General features: G+C 41.0%; 1 protein-coding gene across 4 annotated transcripts in view; it reads right to left on the reverse strand.

Annotated features, from left to right (window-relative positions):
• Nucleotides 1-11681: 11681 nt before the first annotated feature.
• The window catches only part of ZNF382 (zinc finger protein 382), a 37245-nt gene continuing 33752 nt past the window's right edge, over nucleotides 11682-15174 (reverse strand). For all 4 annotated transcript variants that reach the window (XM_047793191.1, XM_047793190.1, XM_047793193.1 and 1 more), the window contains exon 5: nucleotides 11682-14877. In XM_047793191.1, the coding sequence (XP_047649147.1) occupies nucleotides 13454-14877 (1424 nt within the window). In that variant the 3' untranslated portion in view covers nucleotides 11682-13453. The remainder of the gene's footprint in view (nucleotides 14878-15174) is intronic.

Below are 15174 nucleotides of genomic sequence, written 5' to 3' on the forward strand. Positions count from 1 at the left end.
TTTTATTTTTTCTTTTTAATTTTATTTTGTTTGAAGCATGTTCATGATTAAATCTGTATGCTGGCTTATTTGAGTGACTGCTCTCTGATTGCGGTTTCCTCAGTCCTAGTTCTTCCTCTTCTTCTTTTTTTTTTTCCCTTTTCTTTTTTCTTCCCTTTCCTTCATTTCTTTTTGGTTTAGAGAAGCCCTTTCAATATTTCCTTTAACCTGGGTTTTGTGTTGCTGTATTCTTTAAGTTTTCGTTTGTTGGAAAAAATTTTTATTTCCCCTTCTATTTTAAATGATATTCTTGCTGGATAGAGTATTCTAGGTTGCATATTTTTTCCTTTTAGCACTTTAAATATCTCTTGCCATTCCCTCCTTGCCTGTAGTGTTTCTGTAGAGAAATCAGCTGATATTCTTATGGGGGTTCCCTTGTAGGTAACATTCTGTTTTTCTCTTGCTGCCTTTAGGATCCTCTCTTTATCACTGACTTTTGTCATTTTTATTATGATGTGTCTTGGTGTGGGTCTATTTGGGTTCAGTTTGTTTGGGGCCCTCTGTGCTTCTTGTATCTTGAACCCAGTATCCTTTAGATTTGGGAAGTTTCCATCGATAATTTCTTCAAATATATTTTCCATCCTCTTATCTTTTTCTACTCCTTCTGGAATTCCTATTATACATAGGTTGGCCCACTTTATATTATCCCATAGGTCTCTTATATTGCTTTCCAGTTTTTTGATTCGGTTTTCTGTCTGTTGACCGGATTGAGTGATTTCCATTATTCTATCTTCCATATCACTGATTCGTTCTTCTGCATTATTCATTCTGGTTTTTACTGCCCTTAGTTCAGTTTGCATCTCTGCAAATGAATGTTCTAGTTTTTCTTGGCTCCTCCTTATATTTTCTAGTTCCTTTCTGAGGGTATCTGCATTACTGTTCATATCTTCTCTTAATTCCTTCAGTATTTTCACTATTTCTCTTTTGAACTCCAGGTCTGTCGGACTTCAGAGATCTGTTTCATTGTTGACTGTTTTAGGTGAGTTCTCCTGTTGGTTTGACTGGGGGTGGTTTCTCAGCTTCTTCATCTTGCTTGTTGTTTTCTTTTTCCTGAGGGAGTTGTACTCTCTGTTATCGGGCAGTGTTTGCCTTGTCACTGCCGTGGAATATTTCCTGAGGGCTGGCGTTGTTGGTCAATCTTTTTTGAGGCAGTGTGGCTTTTATGGAGTGTTGATGGAGCTAATAGTGTTTCTTTGAAGCAAAGGAGGAATTCCTGAGGGCAGACAGGACTGGGAGGTCCACACCACGATGGTAGCAGATTTCACTTGGTCATGCAGAGCTTGCTCTGGTGTTTTTAGGCTGTGGGGTTCTTGCAGGGGGTTGGCGGTGTTGCGCAGCTGTTCCTAAGGAGTGCAGCACCCCCTGGGGGCTGGAGCAGCTATCTGGGTCACTGAGAACCTAAGAGGCTCTTCCCTAGGGCAGCCCAACTCAGAAGGACGGCCTGCGAATGTAGGTGGATCTTTTCACAGTCTGGCCAAGCTTGTTGCAGCTTTTCTGGGCTGCAGGGGCTGCTCCAGGGGGCTGGTGGTGCTGAGCAGCTATTCCGCGGGAGTGGGGCACCCCCTGGGGGCTTGGGCGGGTAGCAGGGCCGTTGGAAACCCAAGAGGGTCCTCCCCAGAGCAGCCTGACTCAGAAAAACCGTCCGAGAATTAGGCAGATCTATTCACAGCCTGGCTAGGCTTGTTCTAGCTTTTCTGGGCTGCAGGCGTTTTCTTGGGGGCTGGTGGTGTTTGGTGCTGCTCTGCGGAAGTGTAGCCCCTCCAAAGGGCAAGCAGGCCTGTGCAGGGACAGCCCCTGCGGTGGTAGGCTTCAGGCAATTGTTGAGGCCAGCCCTCCTGGATGGCAGGCAGCCCCAGGTTCAGTGAGAGCGTAGGGGATGGTGGGGGTGGGGGGAGGGGATGCACTGGGAAGCACAGCTTTCAGCTAGCTAGCGGGCCTGTAAGCTTGCTGTGGCGTGGGGGGGTATTCTTCTCTCCCCTCCCCAGCATGGGCGCAGACCAGGCTCTTCTCCCAGGTTCCCTCTGATGCAGCTTTCCACTTCCCGGCCCCTAGAGTATTGCTCCCTTTCTCTGCGACAGCTTTGTTTTCTAGTCTCCCAGGCAGTCTCTGCCCCGTCAAACGGTTTCTAGACCTCCCAAGCAGTTTCCGCTCTGCCCCGACCCCCAGCCCGTTCTCGCGGACTAACCTCTGGAGCCGAGGTCTCGGTGCCCAGCCCCCATCCAGGCGTCCCCCGTCCCTTTCCCGGGGACTAACCTCTGGAGCCGAGGTCTTGGTGCCCAGCCCCCACCCAGGCGTCTCAATTTTTGGTGGCTGTGCCCGTAGTTCAGATGGTCCTTTTGGTTCTTGATCGGCTTTTCCGTACTCCAACTTACTGCTACACTCTTCTCTGCATCTGGAGATTCCTCCGGTTCATTTGATCTTTCCCCCGTGTAGGTGACTTCCAGGGTGCGGGATCCCTTTCTCCTCCGCAGTTCCCTTTCGGGAGCACCCGTCCCGCTCGGATTCACCTTCTCTCACTCTCCTCTTTTCTCCCGTTCTTCCCAGTAATGTCACGAACTTCTTGCCATTATTGGAGTTTAGGTTCCTCTGCCAGCGATTGGTTGCTGTTCTGTGCGAGTGATTTATTCTGTAGATGTGCTTTTTTTGTTGTGTTTGTGGGAGAGGGTGAGCGTGTCCCCCTACTCCTCCGCCATCTTGTCCTCTCTCCCCCTGTTTTTTTTTTTTTTTTGTCTTTTTGCTATTTCTTTGGGCCGCTCCCGTGGCATATGGAGGTTCCCAGGCTAGGGGTCGAATCGGAGCTGTAGCCAGTGGCCTACTCCAGAGCCACAGCAACGCAGGATCCGAGCCGCATCTGCAACCTACACCACAGCTCACGGCAACGCCAGATCGTTAACCCACTGAGCAAGGGCAGGGACCGAACCCACAACCTCATGGTTCCTAGTCGGATTCGTTAACCACTGTGCTACGACGGGAACTCCTCTCCCCTTTTTTTGTTTTAAATTATCATATAGTGACTTTGCTTTTTCTTAAATCTTGTGAGTCTATAGGTATGACTCTTATGGCAATCCCGCAGCGTCATAAAAGCTGCATTTTTAATACAAGTTAAAATGGTATTTTGCAAAAGTCTGAGGCATTTATGTTTCCTGGTATGGCTGCAGCAGTAGATTAAAAAATATTTAAATTGAATTATAATTGATTTACAATATTATATTAATTTTAGGTGTATAGCATAGTGCCTTTATTTTTATAAATTATTATTTCATATAAAGTTATTAATAATAATGGCTATGGTCCCTGTGCTATACAATATATCTTTGAAGCTTATTTATTTTATGCATAGCAATTTGTACCTCTTCTTTGTTTCTTTTTAGGGCCACATTTGCGCATATGGAAGTTCCCAGGCTAGGGGTCCAATTGGAGCTGCAGCTGCTGGCCTACACCACAGCCTTAGCAATGCTGCCAGATCTGAGCCACATCTCTGACCTATACCGGAGCTGACTGCAATGCTGGATCCTTAACACACTGAGCGAGGCCAGGGATGGAACCTGCATCCTCATGGATGCTAGTTGGGTTTGTAACTCGCTGGGCTACAATAGCAACTCCCAGTAATTTGTACCTCTTAATTCCCTAATTCTATCTTGCCTACCCTGGCTTCTCACTTCCCTCTCCCCATTGGTTTACACTAGTTTGTTTATGTCTATACGTTTCTTTCTGTTTTGTTATATACATTCATTTTATTTTTTAGATTCCACATATAAGTGATAATATATAGTATTTGTCTTTGTCTGACTTACTTCACTAAACATAGTACTCTCACTTTGTTACAAATGGCAGGATTTCATTCCTTTTATGGCTGGGTAATATTTCAGTGTGTGTGTGTGTGTGTGTGTGTGTGTGTGTGTGTGTGTGTGTGTGTGTGTCTACCACATCTTCTTTATCCAGTCATCTGTTGATGGACACTTCAGTTGCTTTCATATCTTGGCTATTGTAAATGATGCTGTTGTGAAGATTGGGGTTTGTGTATCTTTTCAAATTACTGTTTTCACTTTTTTCAGATATGTATCTAGGAGTGGAATTGCTGCATCTATGGTAATTCTATTTTTAGTTTTTTTGGGGGGGGTGGTTTTTTGTTTTTTGTTTTTGCTTTTTATGGCTGCACCCACGGCATACGGAGGTTCCCAGGCTAGGGGTCCAAGCAGAGCTAAAGTTGCCGGCCTATACCATAGCCACAGCAACGCCAGATCCAAGCCACGTCTGTGACGTACACCACAGCTCATGGCAACGCTGGATCCTTAACCCACTAAACGAGGCCAGGGATCGAACCTGAAACCTCATGATTCCTAGTAGGATTTGTTTCTGCTGCTCCACCACAGGAACTCCCCTATTTTTATTTTTTTTGGTCTTTTTTGTCCTTTTTAGGGCCACACCCACGGCATATGGAGGTTCCCAGGCTAGGGATCTAATTGGAGCTATAGTCACCGGCCTATGACAGAGCCACAGCAACGCAGGATCGAGCCACATCTTCGACCCACACCACAGCTTAAGGCAACGCCGGATCCTTAAACCCACTGAGCGAGGCCAGGGATCGAACCCGCAACCTCATGGTTCCTAGTCGGATTCATTTCCTCCGTGCTACCACGGGAACTCCCCTATTTTTACGTGTTTTTTTTTTTTTAGCAATTTCCAAAGTGTTTTCCATAGTGGCTGGTCCAATTTACATTCCCACTAACAGTGTACTGGGGTACTATTTTCTCTATACCCTCACCAACATTTGTTATTTGTGGCATTTTTGTTGACAGCCATTCTGACAGCTGGGATGATACTGCATTGTGGTTTTGTTTGGATGTCTGTGATGATTAGTGATGTTAAATAGAATCTTTGCATGTTCCTGTTGACCATCATATGTCTTCTTTGGAAAAATGTCTATTCAGGTCTTCTGACCATTTTTTAATTGGGCTGTTTATTGTATTGAGTAATATGAACTATTTATGTATACTTGGATATTAACCCCATATCAATCCTATCATTTGTGAATATTTTCTCCCATTTGGTAGGTTGTTCATTTTGTCAATGGTTTCCTTTGCTGTGCAAAAGCTTTTAAGTTTAATTAGGCCCTATTTGTTTAATTTTGCTTTTGTGTCCTTTGCCTTAGAGGCTAGATCTAAAAAAATATTGCTATGATTTATGTCAAAGAGTGTCCTACCTATCTTTTCTTCTAGGAGTATTATGGTTTCAGGTCCTACCTTTAGGTCTTTAATCCATTTTGAGTTTATTTTATTTTATTTTTGTCTTTTTGCCATTTCTTGGGCCACTCCTGCGGCATATGGAGATTCCCAGGCTAGGGGTCTAATCGGACTTGTAGCCACCAGCCTACACCACAGACACAGCAACGCGGGATCCGAGCCGCATCTGCAGCCTACACCACAGCTCACGGCAACGCCAGATCCTTAACCCACTGAGCGAGGCCAGGGATCGAACACGCAACCTCATGGTTCCTAGTCGGGTTCGTTAACCACTGAGCCACGACGGGAACTCCGAGTTTATTTTTGCATGTGGTGTGAGAAAATGTTCTCATTTCATTTTTTAATGTGTAGTAATCCGGTTTTCCAAGCACCCCTTATTGAAGACACTGTCTTCCCCATTGTATATTCTTGCTTTCTCTGACATAGATTAATTGACTTTAAATGCGTGGGTTTATTTCTGGACCCTCTGCTCTCTTCTGTTCATTTGTGTGTCTGTTTTTGTGCTAGTACCATAATGTTTTCATTACTAAAGATTTGTAGAATAGTCTGACATCCAGGAACGTGATACCCAGCATTTCATTTTTCTCAACATTGCTTTGGCTATTTGTGGCCTTTTTGTTTCCATATAAATTTTAGGATTTTATTTGTTGTAGTTCTGTGAAAAAAAATGTCATGAGTATTTTGATAGGGATTGCATTAATTCTGTAGATTTTCTTGGTAGTGTGGATATTTTGACAATTCTTCTAGTCCATGAACATGGGATATCTTTTCATTTATCTGATTAATATTTAATTTCCTTCATCAGTGTCTTATAATTTTCAGAGTGTAAGTCATTGACCTCCTTGGTTAAGCTTATTCTTAGGTATTTTATTCTTTTTGATATAATTTTATTTTATTATTATCATTTTTTATGGCCACACCCAGGGCATATGGAATTTTCTGGGCCAGGGATTGAATCCGAGCCACAGTTGCAACCTATGTCACAGCTGCAGCAACAATGGATCCTTAACCCACTTTGCTCGGCTGGGGGTCGAATCCACAACTCTGCAGTGACCCAAGCCACTGCAGTCAGATTCTTAACCCACTGCACCACAGCAGAAACTCCCTTGATGTTTTAAACAAAATTTTTTAATGAATTTTAAACGAATTTTTTTTCTTGATTTCTCTTTCTGATAGTTCATTATTAGTGTATGCAAATATGCAACATTTCTGTATAATAATCTTTTATCCTGCAATTTTGCTAAATTCATTTATTCTAGTTTTTTTTTTTATTTGGTAGAGTCTTTAGGGTTTTCTATATAAAGTATCATGTCGCATGCAAATAGTGACAATTTTACTTCTTTTCCAATTTGAATGCTATTTATTTCTTTTTCTTGTCTGATTGGTCTTCCAATACTATGTTAAATAGAAGTGGCAATTGTGGGCATCCTTGTCTTATCCCTGATCTTAGAAGTGTTTTTAGCTTTTCACCATTGAGTATGATGTTAGCTATGGGCTTATCATATATGGCCTTTATTAAGTTGAGGTATGTTCCCTCTATACCCATTTTGTCAAGAGTTTTTATTATAAATGGATGTTGAATTTTGTCAAATGCTTTTTCTGCATCTATTGAGATGATCATGTGGTTTTTATCCTTTATTTATGTGGTGTTTTACATTGATTTGTGGATACTGAATCACTACTGAAATAAATCCCATTTGATCATGGTGTGTGATGTTTGTTACATATTGTTGAATTTGGTTTACCAAAAATTTTTTTCTTTTCTTTTGTCTTTTTGCTATTTCTTGGGCTGCTCCCGCGGCATATGGAGGTTCCCAGGCTAGGGGTCAGATCGGAGCTGTAGCCTCTGGCCTACACCAGAGCCACAGCAATGTGGGATCCGAGCAGCGTCTGCAACCTACACCCCAGCTCACAGCAATGCCAGATCGTTAACCCACTGAGCAAGGGCAGGGACCAAACCCACAACCTCATGGTTCCTAGTCGGATCTGTTAACCACTGGGCCACGACGGGAACTCCAAAATTTTTTTTTCTATAAACTTGATTTAAAAAATTTTTTTTAGGGCTGCACCTGCCGCATATGGACGTTCTCAGGCTAGGGGTCTAATTGGAGCTGCAGCCACCGGCCTGCACCACAGCCACAGCAAGGCCAGATCCACACCGTGTCTGTGACCTGTACCATAGCTCACCTCAATGCTGGATCTTTAACCCCCTGAGCGAGGCCAGGGATCAAACCAGCATTCTCCTGGATACTAGTTGGGTTTGTTACTGTGGAGCCACAGCAGGAACTCCCGGTTTATCAATATTCTGTTGAGGATTTTTTTCGTCTATGTTTATCAAAGATATTGGTCTATAGTTTTCTTTTTCTGTGGTGTCTTTGGTTTTGGTATCAGGGTAATGATGGCCTCATATAATGAATTTGGCAGTGTTCCTGCTCTTTTTTTGGAATCATTTGAGAAAAGACTAGGTATTAGCTCTTCTTTGTATTTTGGTAGTATTCTGTGAAGCTGTCTGGTCCCGGTCTTTTGATTTTGGGGAGTTTTTTGATTACTGATTCATGTCACTACTCGTGATTGGTCTGTTAAGACTATCTATTTCCGGAGTTCCCATGTGGCACAGTGGGTTAAGAACCTGATGTATCTCTGAGAGGATGTGGGTTTGATCCCTGGCCTTGCTCAGTGGGTTAAGTAGCCTTGCTCAGTGGGTTAAGTATCTGTTATTGACACAAGCTCTGGCTTAGGTTGGAGATGCAGCTCAGATCTGGTGTTGCTGTGACTGTGGTGTAGGCCTCATTTGCAGCTCTGATTCAACTCCTAGCCTGGGAACTTGCATATGCTCGGGTGCAGCCATAAAAAGAAAAAAGATTATCTGTACCTTGAGTTTGCTTGTGGCACAGCAGGTTAAGGATCCAGTGCTGTCGTTGGAGCAGCTTGGGGCACTGTGTGCCATGGGTTTGATCCCTGGTTTGTATCACTATGAACCTCTTTCTTAGCACTGCTTTTGCTGGATACCATAAATCTTGGAAAGTTGAGTTTTGATTTTCATTTGTCTCAAGGTATTCTCTGATTTCCTCTTTGGAAAAGAGTTTGAGTGCTCACTTCACTCTCCTTCCTCCATGTAGAGTGTATATCTCTCCACGCTTCACTGTACAGGCTTGGGGAAGGGGTAATGCAGGTAGTGTGAAATTGTCTTTTTTTATCCTCTTCAATGTATCTTTCAATGCTGTGCTTCACCCAAATGCTGTAGTATCTCACTTGGACTTATTAGCTCATATGAAGGTATTTTCATGTGTGGATGGTTGTTCAAATTGATATTTCTATGAGAGGACAAGAGCTGGAAACTCCTATTCCACCATCTTACTGATGTTACTACTTCAGTTCATTATTTTTGGTATGTATACAGTTCTTTGATTTTTTTCACATGCATGTTTTTATACTTATGACCGCATGCAGTATGCAAAACAATTATGACACCTCAATGAATTCTTTCTATTGAGACTCTCCCCCACCCTTAATTCCTGGCAACCATTGATATATTCTGGGTCCCTATATTTTTATCTTTTGTAGAATATATTATTATTATTGTTATTATTATTATTGCTTTTTTAGGGCTGCACCCATGGCAAATGGAGGTTTCCAGGCTAGGGGTTGAATTGGAGTTGTAGCTGCTGGCCTACCACAGCCACAGCAAAGCAAGATCTGAGCTGCATCTGTGACCTACACCGCAGCTCATGGCAATGCTGGATCCTTAACCCACTGAGCAAGGGCAGGGATCAAAACTGCGTCCTCATGGATGCTAGTCAGATTCATTAACTGCTGAGCCATGATAGGAATTCCTAGAATGTCTTATAAACGTCATACAGTATGTAGCTTTTTGAGACCGCTTTCATCCATAATGTTGCATGTGTCAGTAGTTAATTATTTTTAGAGTAGTATTCCATTGTGAGGATGTACCATGGTTTGTCCATTTATCCACTGAAGAACATTTGGGTTGTTTCCAGTTTTTAGTGATTATAAATAATAATACTACAGACATTCATGAATAGGTTTTTGTATGAACATGTTTTCATTTCTCTAGGCTAAATATAAGTGGAATTGCTGGGTCATATGGGAAGTATATGTTCAACTTTTTAAGAAACTGTCAAATTGTTTTTCGGAGTGGCTTTATCACTTTGCATTTCCATTAGCAGTGTATGAGAATTCCAGCTGTTCCACATCCTCATCAGTGCTTGGTCTTGTCATACATCTAGGGCTTTGAAAAGCTCCAGATTATAAACTGATGAATGTCTCAAATGAATGAATGTTAGAAACCAGTATTGGTGTCTGTGTATTGCTGTTGCATATTACTCACAAGGCAGGGTATGACAAGTCTGGCTCTACTGCAGGACCACAGATTGAGTGAAGAGATTCAAGCATTACTTGGCAATAATGTTAGGTTTGAGATGCGCTGTGCATAGTTTGATATTGGGGACACAAGAAGTGAGGCAACACACTTATTTACATACACAGATGGTCAGAAATTACTTAGGAGATGTATGAACCATGTTTGTAGGATGGGGTTGATTTATAGTTGGGCTGGAAAAGTTCTAACATTATCTCCATGATGCTTGAATGTCTGGCATTGACTTTGATTGAGATAAAGGCAGAGGGATATATAAGGTGCTATTTAAGTTGAAAACTTCCCTGAAGACCACCCAGAGTCAATTTGTTTACTCATATAAATGCTTAGATAGCCCAACTTAACTATGTGACTAGTGATCAGAGGGGCATAAAAGGCCTGTGGAGAGCTTCTTTGAGCTTTCCCAGAGCCAAGATTTATACAAATCTTAGTGGTTCAGTCTGGAGACAGAGTACAGGCTCTATGTGAATAAGAACAGTGGGGAGCTTGCAACTGGATGATTCTCGGACACCCCTGTCCCCCAAATTCTTACGTACCCTTTCTCTTGGTAAGCCACATCCTTTGTTTTTACATGAAAACATTACATGGATATACTCTGAGGAGTCTTATCTGTCCTTTTGAACTGATGAAATCTTTGCACATCTCAACTCTTTAATCTTAGAACTTGAAGTTAGGTCTACAAAATACCAATCTGCAGATCAATGCCTATCCTGTTTATATATTTAGGAATAAATGTGTTTGGATTCCTAAACCATGTCCATGCCTCAGACTGTACAAACTTCATTGACCAAAAGATCAGTTAGATGAAAAGTCCTCATTTCATATGCTTATCAATTCACAAAATAAGTAACTATAAAAATTAATGAAAAGGACTTTTTACATTTCTTCAAAATAAATCTTTGTACAGGAATCTGGAATGATTCATACCAAGATAAAAACTATTGGACCTAGTTTTCTTTCTTTCTTTCTTTCTTTTTTTTTGTCTTTTTGCCTTTTCTAGGGCCGCGTCCTCGGCATATGGAGGTTCCCAGGCTAGGGGTCCAATTGGAGCTGTAGCTTCCGGCCTACGCCAGAGCCACAGCAACGCGGGATCCGAGCTGTGTCTGTGACCTACACCACAGCTCACAGCAACGCCAGATCCTTAACCCACTGAGCAAGGCCAGGGATCGAACCTGCAACCTCATGGTTCCTAGTTAGATTCATTAACCACTGTGCTACTACGGGAACTCCTGGACCTAGTTTTCTTGAGTAGCTTACGTGTAAATAGCTGTTAGAAAGCAAAAATGCATTTAGACTATCTTCAAGGCATTCAGTTACCTCCTACAAGGACATGGCTATACTTCTGTCCATTGGATTCTATATCTCAATTTCTCTCTGCACCTTAGCTCATGAAATTGACTCTGCTCAGGATCTTTCAAAATAGACTTACTTCCCCTACATTGTCCACAGCTGGTATTTGGGGGCTAATTTTTGTTGTTGTTGTTGTTGCAAAATTGGGAAGAATGCTTTGCATAGGTAAGATAATTAAGTTCATTAGAATAACTTAACTACCAGAAAGTAAGAAGAAAAAAAAAAAAAAGAGGGAGAGATGTATATGGACTCTTCATTGAGTTTTTTTGTTTTTTGTTTGTCTTTTTGCCATTTTTAGGGCCACTCCTGTGGCATATGGAGGTTCCCAGGCTAGGGGTCGAATCGGAACTGTAACCGCTGGCCTACACCAGAGCCACAGCAACGTAGGATCCGAGCCGCGTCTGCAACCTACACCACAGCTCACGGCAACGCCAGATCCTTAACCCACTGAGCAAGGCCAGGGATTGAACCCTCAACCTCATGGTTCATAGAAGAATTTGTTAACCACTGAGCCATGATGGGAACTCCCATTGAGTTGTTATTAGATGTGTAATTGTAAACAAAAAATACAGCCCAAACTTCATCTGTACTTCAGAGACAGTTTTTGCTTGTGCCCAAATCACCTATTAGTCATCACACTTTTGCTCATTGACTCTGAAATCCAAATATTCATACCTTTATTTTTATAATACAAACAGATTCTAACAGATTTTTTTCCTTCCTTTTAACCCATCAAATTTAATTTTAAATGTAACTATTTTGAGGGTCACAAATTTGAGAAGGCCTCAGCTGAGCAGTTCTTGCTTTGGCTGGGGGTGGGGGTGGGGTCTCTCACGTTGTTCCAGTTGTATATCAACAGGGGCTACAGTCACCAAAAGACTTGACTTGCCCCAGATTCATTTAGTTGGCAAATGACACTGGCTTGGTGCTTAGATGGGGCTATTGACTAGCATGCCCCAACTGGGGTCTACACGTAGACTCTCTAGCATTATGATCTCAGTATGGTTGGACTTTCATGGAAATAGCTTTCCCCAGAGTTAAGAGTTGCAAGCCTCATCTTTTCTATTTTTAATCTTCCTTTCTATAGTGTGAATTCTTTGCTGTTGTACAGAATGAGTTATGGCTAATTATTCTTACAATCATTTTGCTTGAAGCGTTCTCGTCCATTGTGGATTGCCTGCTGTTGTAAGGTTTTGAGCTATGGCTATAAGCTTTTCCATATTCATCATTTTTTAATATAATGAGATGAGTAAGATACAAACCATGGGAAAAGGTTATCTCCTGCCCCCTTCATTATACTCACAGTATTTTATACAGTTAGAATTCCCTCATACTGAGCAAGGAAAATGATAGGTGCCTTCCTTTTTCCAGCACGACTTTGATTTTGAACAGGTATTCTTATTGCTAAAGGCAATCTCACATTTATGTGTCTAGTATTATGTTAAGATCTGAGCTGTGGCTAAAAGACTTTGGACATTCATTACATTTGGATTCCCAGGTTTCACAACATTCATAGAGTTTCCCTTTAGTATGAATGCTCTTGTTTGAACCATCACCATATTGATAATATTTATAGCTGTTTTTCTGTCGAGTGAATTATCTCATGTTGTGAAAGTTCTGAGTTGTTTGATAGTACCAACATGCATATACCTCAGGACCGAGCAATTCCACTCTCAAGTATATACACAAGAGAAATGAATATATGTATACTAAAATACAAATATGTTCATAGAGGCATTATTTATTATGACCCTAAGCTGTAAGCAATGAAAAAGTCCATCAACAGTAGATTGGATAAATTGTAATATAATCATATAATGGAATTTTATACAGACTGAAAATAAATAAACTTCTGCCACATGCACTAATGATGAGGTTTAGAGACACAGTGATGGATGAAACAAGCCATATGTGAACGAATACACGATGTATAATTTATAAAGGGTTTATAATATGCAAAAACTGATTTATAATGTTGGAATTTAGAATTGCAGTTAACTCTGAGAAGTGACAACTAATTTTTATTCCATAGTTGCAATGAGAAATAGTTACACCTCTTTTCTTTTAAAGCACCTCTTTTCACAGTGTTGTCCATGGACCACTGCCAGGCAGCTTACTGTTTACTACTGGGTCACAAGAAGTTATGTATCAAAATCGAAAATAAGCCAGTTTTAAATGTTTATAGCAACTTGATAGAGGAAGTTTATGTATGGTGAATCTAACAAAAAATTTAAGCTTGTATTTTCAATGACTTTTGTCATTTCATTTGTCTAGCCATTCTTTCTGTGTGTTTTATAGACTAGCAAATAGTAGGTAAATATGTGGTATAGTACCTTAAACTGTTTAATATTATTATACTTGCAAGCAACATCATGTTCAGGGTTTACTATGACTTAAGAAGTTTTCACCCAAAAAGTCCTATCTCTTAGTGAATTCCCACAGTTTCTATTTTGTGAGTTTTCTGATGGACAATGAGGTTTGACTTACAACTGAAGAACTTCCCACATTCTTTACATTCATATGGTTTCTCTCCTGTGTGAGTTTTCTGATGGCGAATGAGGTTTGATTTCCTACTAAAGGCTTTCCCACACTGAGGGCATCCATTGGATTTCTCTCCTGTATGTATTCTCTGATGAACAGTTAGTATTGCCTTCTGGCGGAAGGACTTGCCGCATTCATTGCAAATATAAGGTTTTTCCCCCGTGTGAATTCTTTGATGGAGAGTGAGGGTTGTCTTTTGGCAGAAGGACTTCCCACATTCACTGCAAATATAGGGCTTCTCTCCCGTGTGAGTTCTCTGATGTACAGTGAGGGTTGTCTTCTGGATAAATGCCTTCCCACATTCATTACATTGATATGGTTTCTCTCCTGTGTGTGTTCTCTGATGATCAATGAGGTATGACTTCTTTCTAAAAGCACTTCCACATTGAGTACATTCATAGGCCTTCTCTCCAGTATGTGTCTTGTGATGTCTAGTAAGTGTTGCCTTCTGGCGGAAGGACTTCCCACAATCCATACAAAGGTAGGGTTTCCCCTCTATATGTGTTTTTTCGTGAAGAGTGAGGGCTGTCTTTTGACGGAAGGCTTTTCCACACTGACTGCAAACATATGGTTTCTCACCTGTGTGAATTCGCTGATGTTCAATGAGATATGACTTCCTTCTAAATTTATTCCCACAGTAAGGACACTGAAAGGGTTTCTCTTCTGTTGGAGATCTCTGATGCATGATAAAAATGGACTTCCTACAAAGGAATTTCCCATATTTGCTGTATGAGTGGGGCTTCTTCTCCATAAGATTTTGTTGGTGGACACTGACATTTGACTTTTCAATGAAGACTTTTCCGTCTTTATTGTATTCAAAGGGTCTTTCTCCTTTGTGAGCTCTAGTAGGTGTAAATAACATTCCTTTCATAAGGAAGGGTTTTTCATATTCATTATGTTCAAAGGATTGCTCTGGAGTTTGAACTTTCTGATGTTGAATAAGCTCTTGTTTACTACTCAGACTCCTTTCTGTTTGTTTATAGAGATTCACTGCAGTATGAATTTTCTCATGTTTTGTATTAAGGAGTGATTTCTCCCATCCATTACTCTCAACAAATTTCTCTCTTACAGGACTTATATTTCTAATGACTAATTCTGAAATATTTTTAAAAACCTTTCCATCAGGTTTATATTCATGTAGTGTTGTTTTTGAAATAATACGGTTCTTGTTGACAGTAAATGTTTTCCCAAAAATATTACTTCTCTCTTTCATTAGTTTTTTGTGGTTGATGAATACAACTGATCTAGAATGTCTGTCTTGGTATTCTTTGAACTTCACTAAAACATCTTCAGCTGTCCCATCTTCTTCTAGAAAAAATACAATTAACAACACTGTAAGCCTTCGCATAAATGTTATAGATAAGATCTATATACAAACAACCCATTACGAGACTATTTCACTACTATAGTCTATAGAAAGGCCAAAATAGGGAGTTCCCATAGTGGCTCAGTGGAAATGAATCCACTGAGTGGAAACTAGTATCCATGAAGATGCAGGTTCAATCCCTGGCCTTGCTCAGTGGGTTAATGATCCAGTGTTACCGCAAGCTGCAGTGTAGGTTGCAAATGCAGCTCAAATCTGGCATTGCTGTGGCTGTGGTGTAG

The sequence above is a fragment of the Phacochoerus africanus genome, chromosome 8, assembly GCF_016906955.1.
Source record: "Phacochoerus africanus isolate WHEZ1 chromosome 8, ROS_Pafr_v1, whole genome shotgun sequence".
NCBI lineage: Eukaryota > Metazoa > Chordata > Mammalia > Artiodactyla > Suidae > Phacochoerus > Phacochoerus africanus.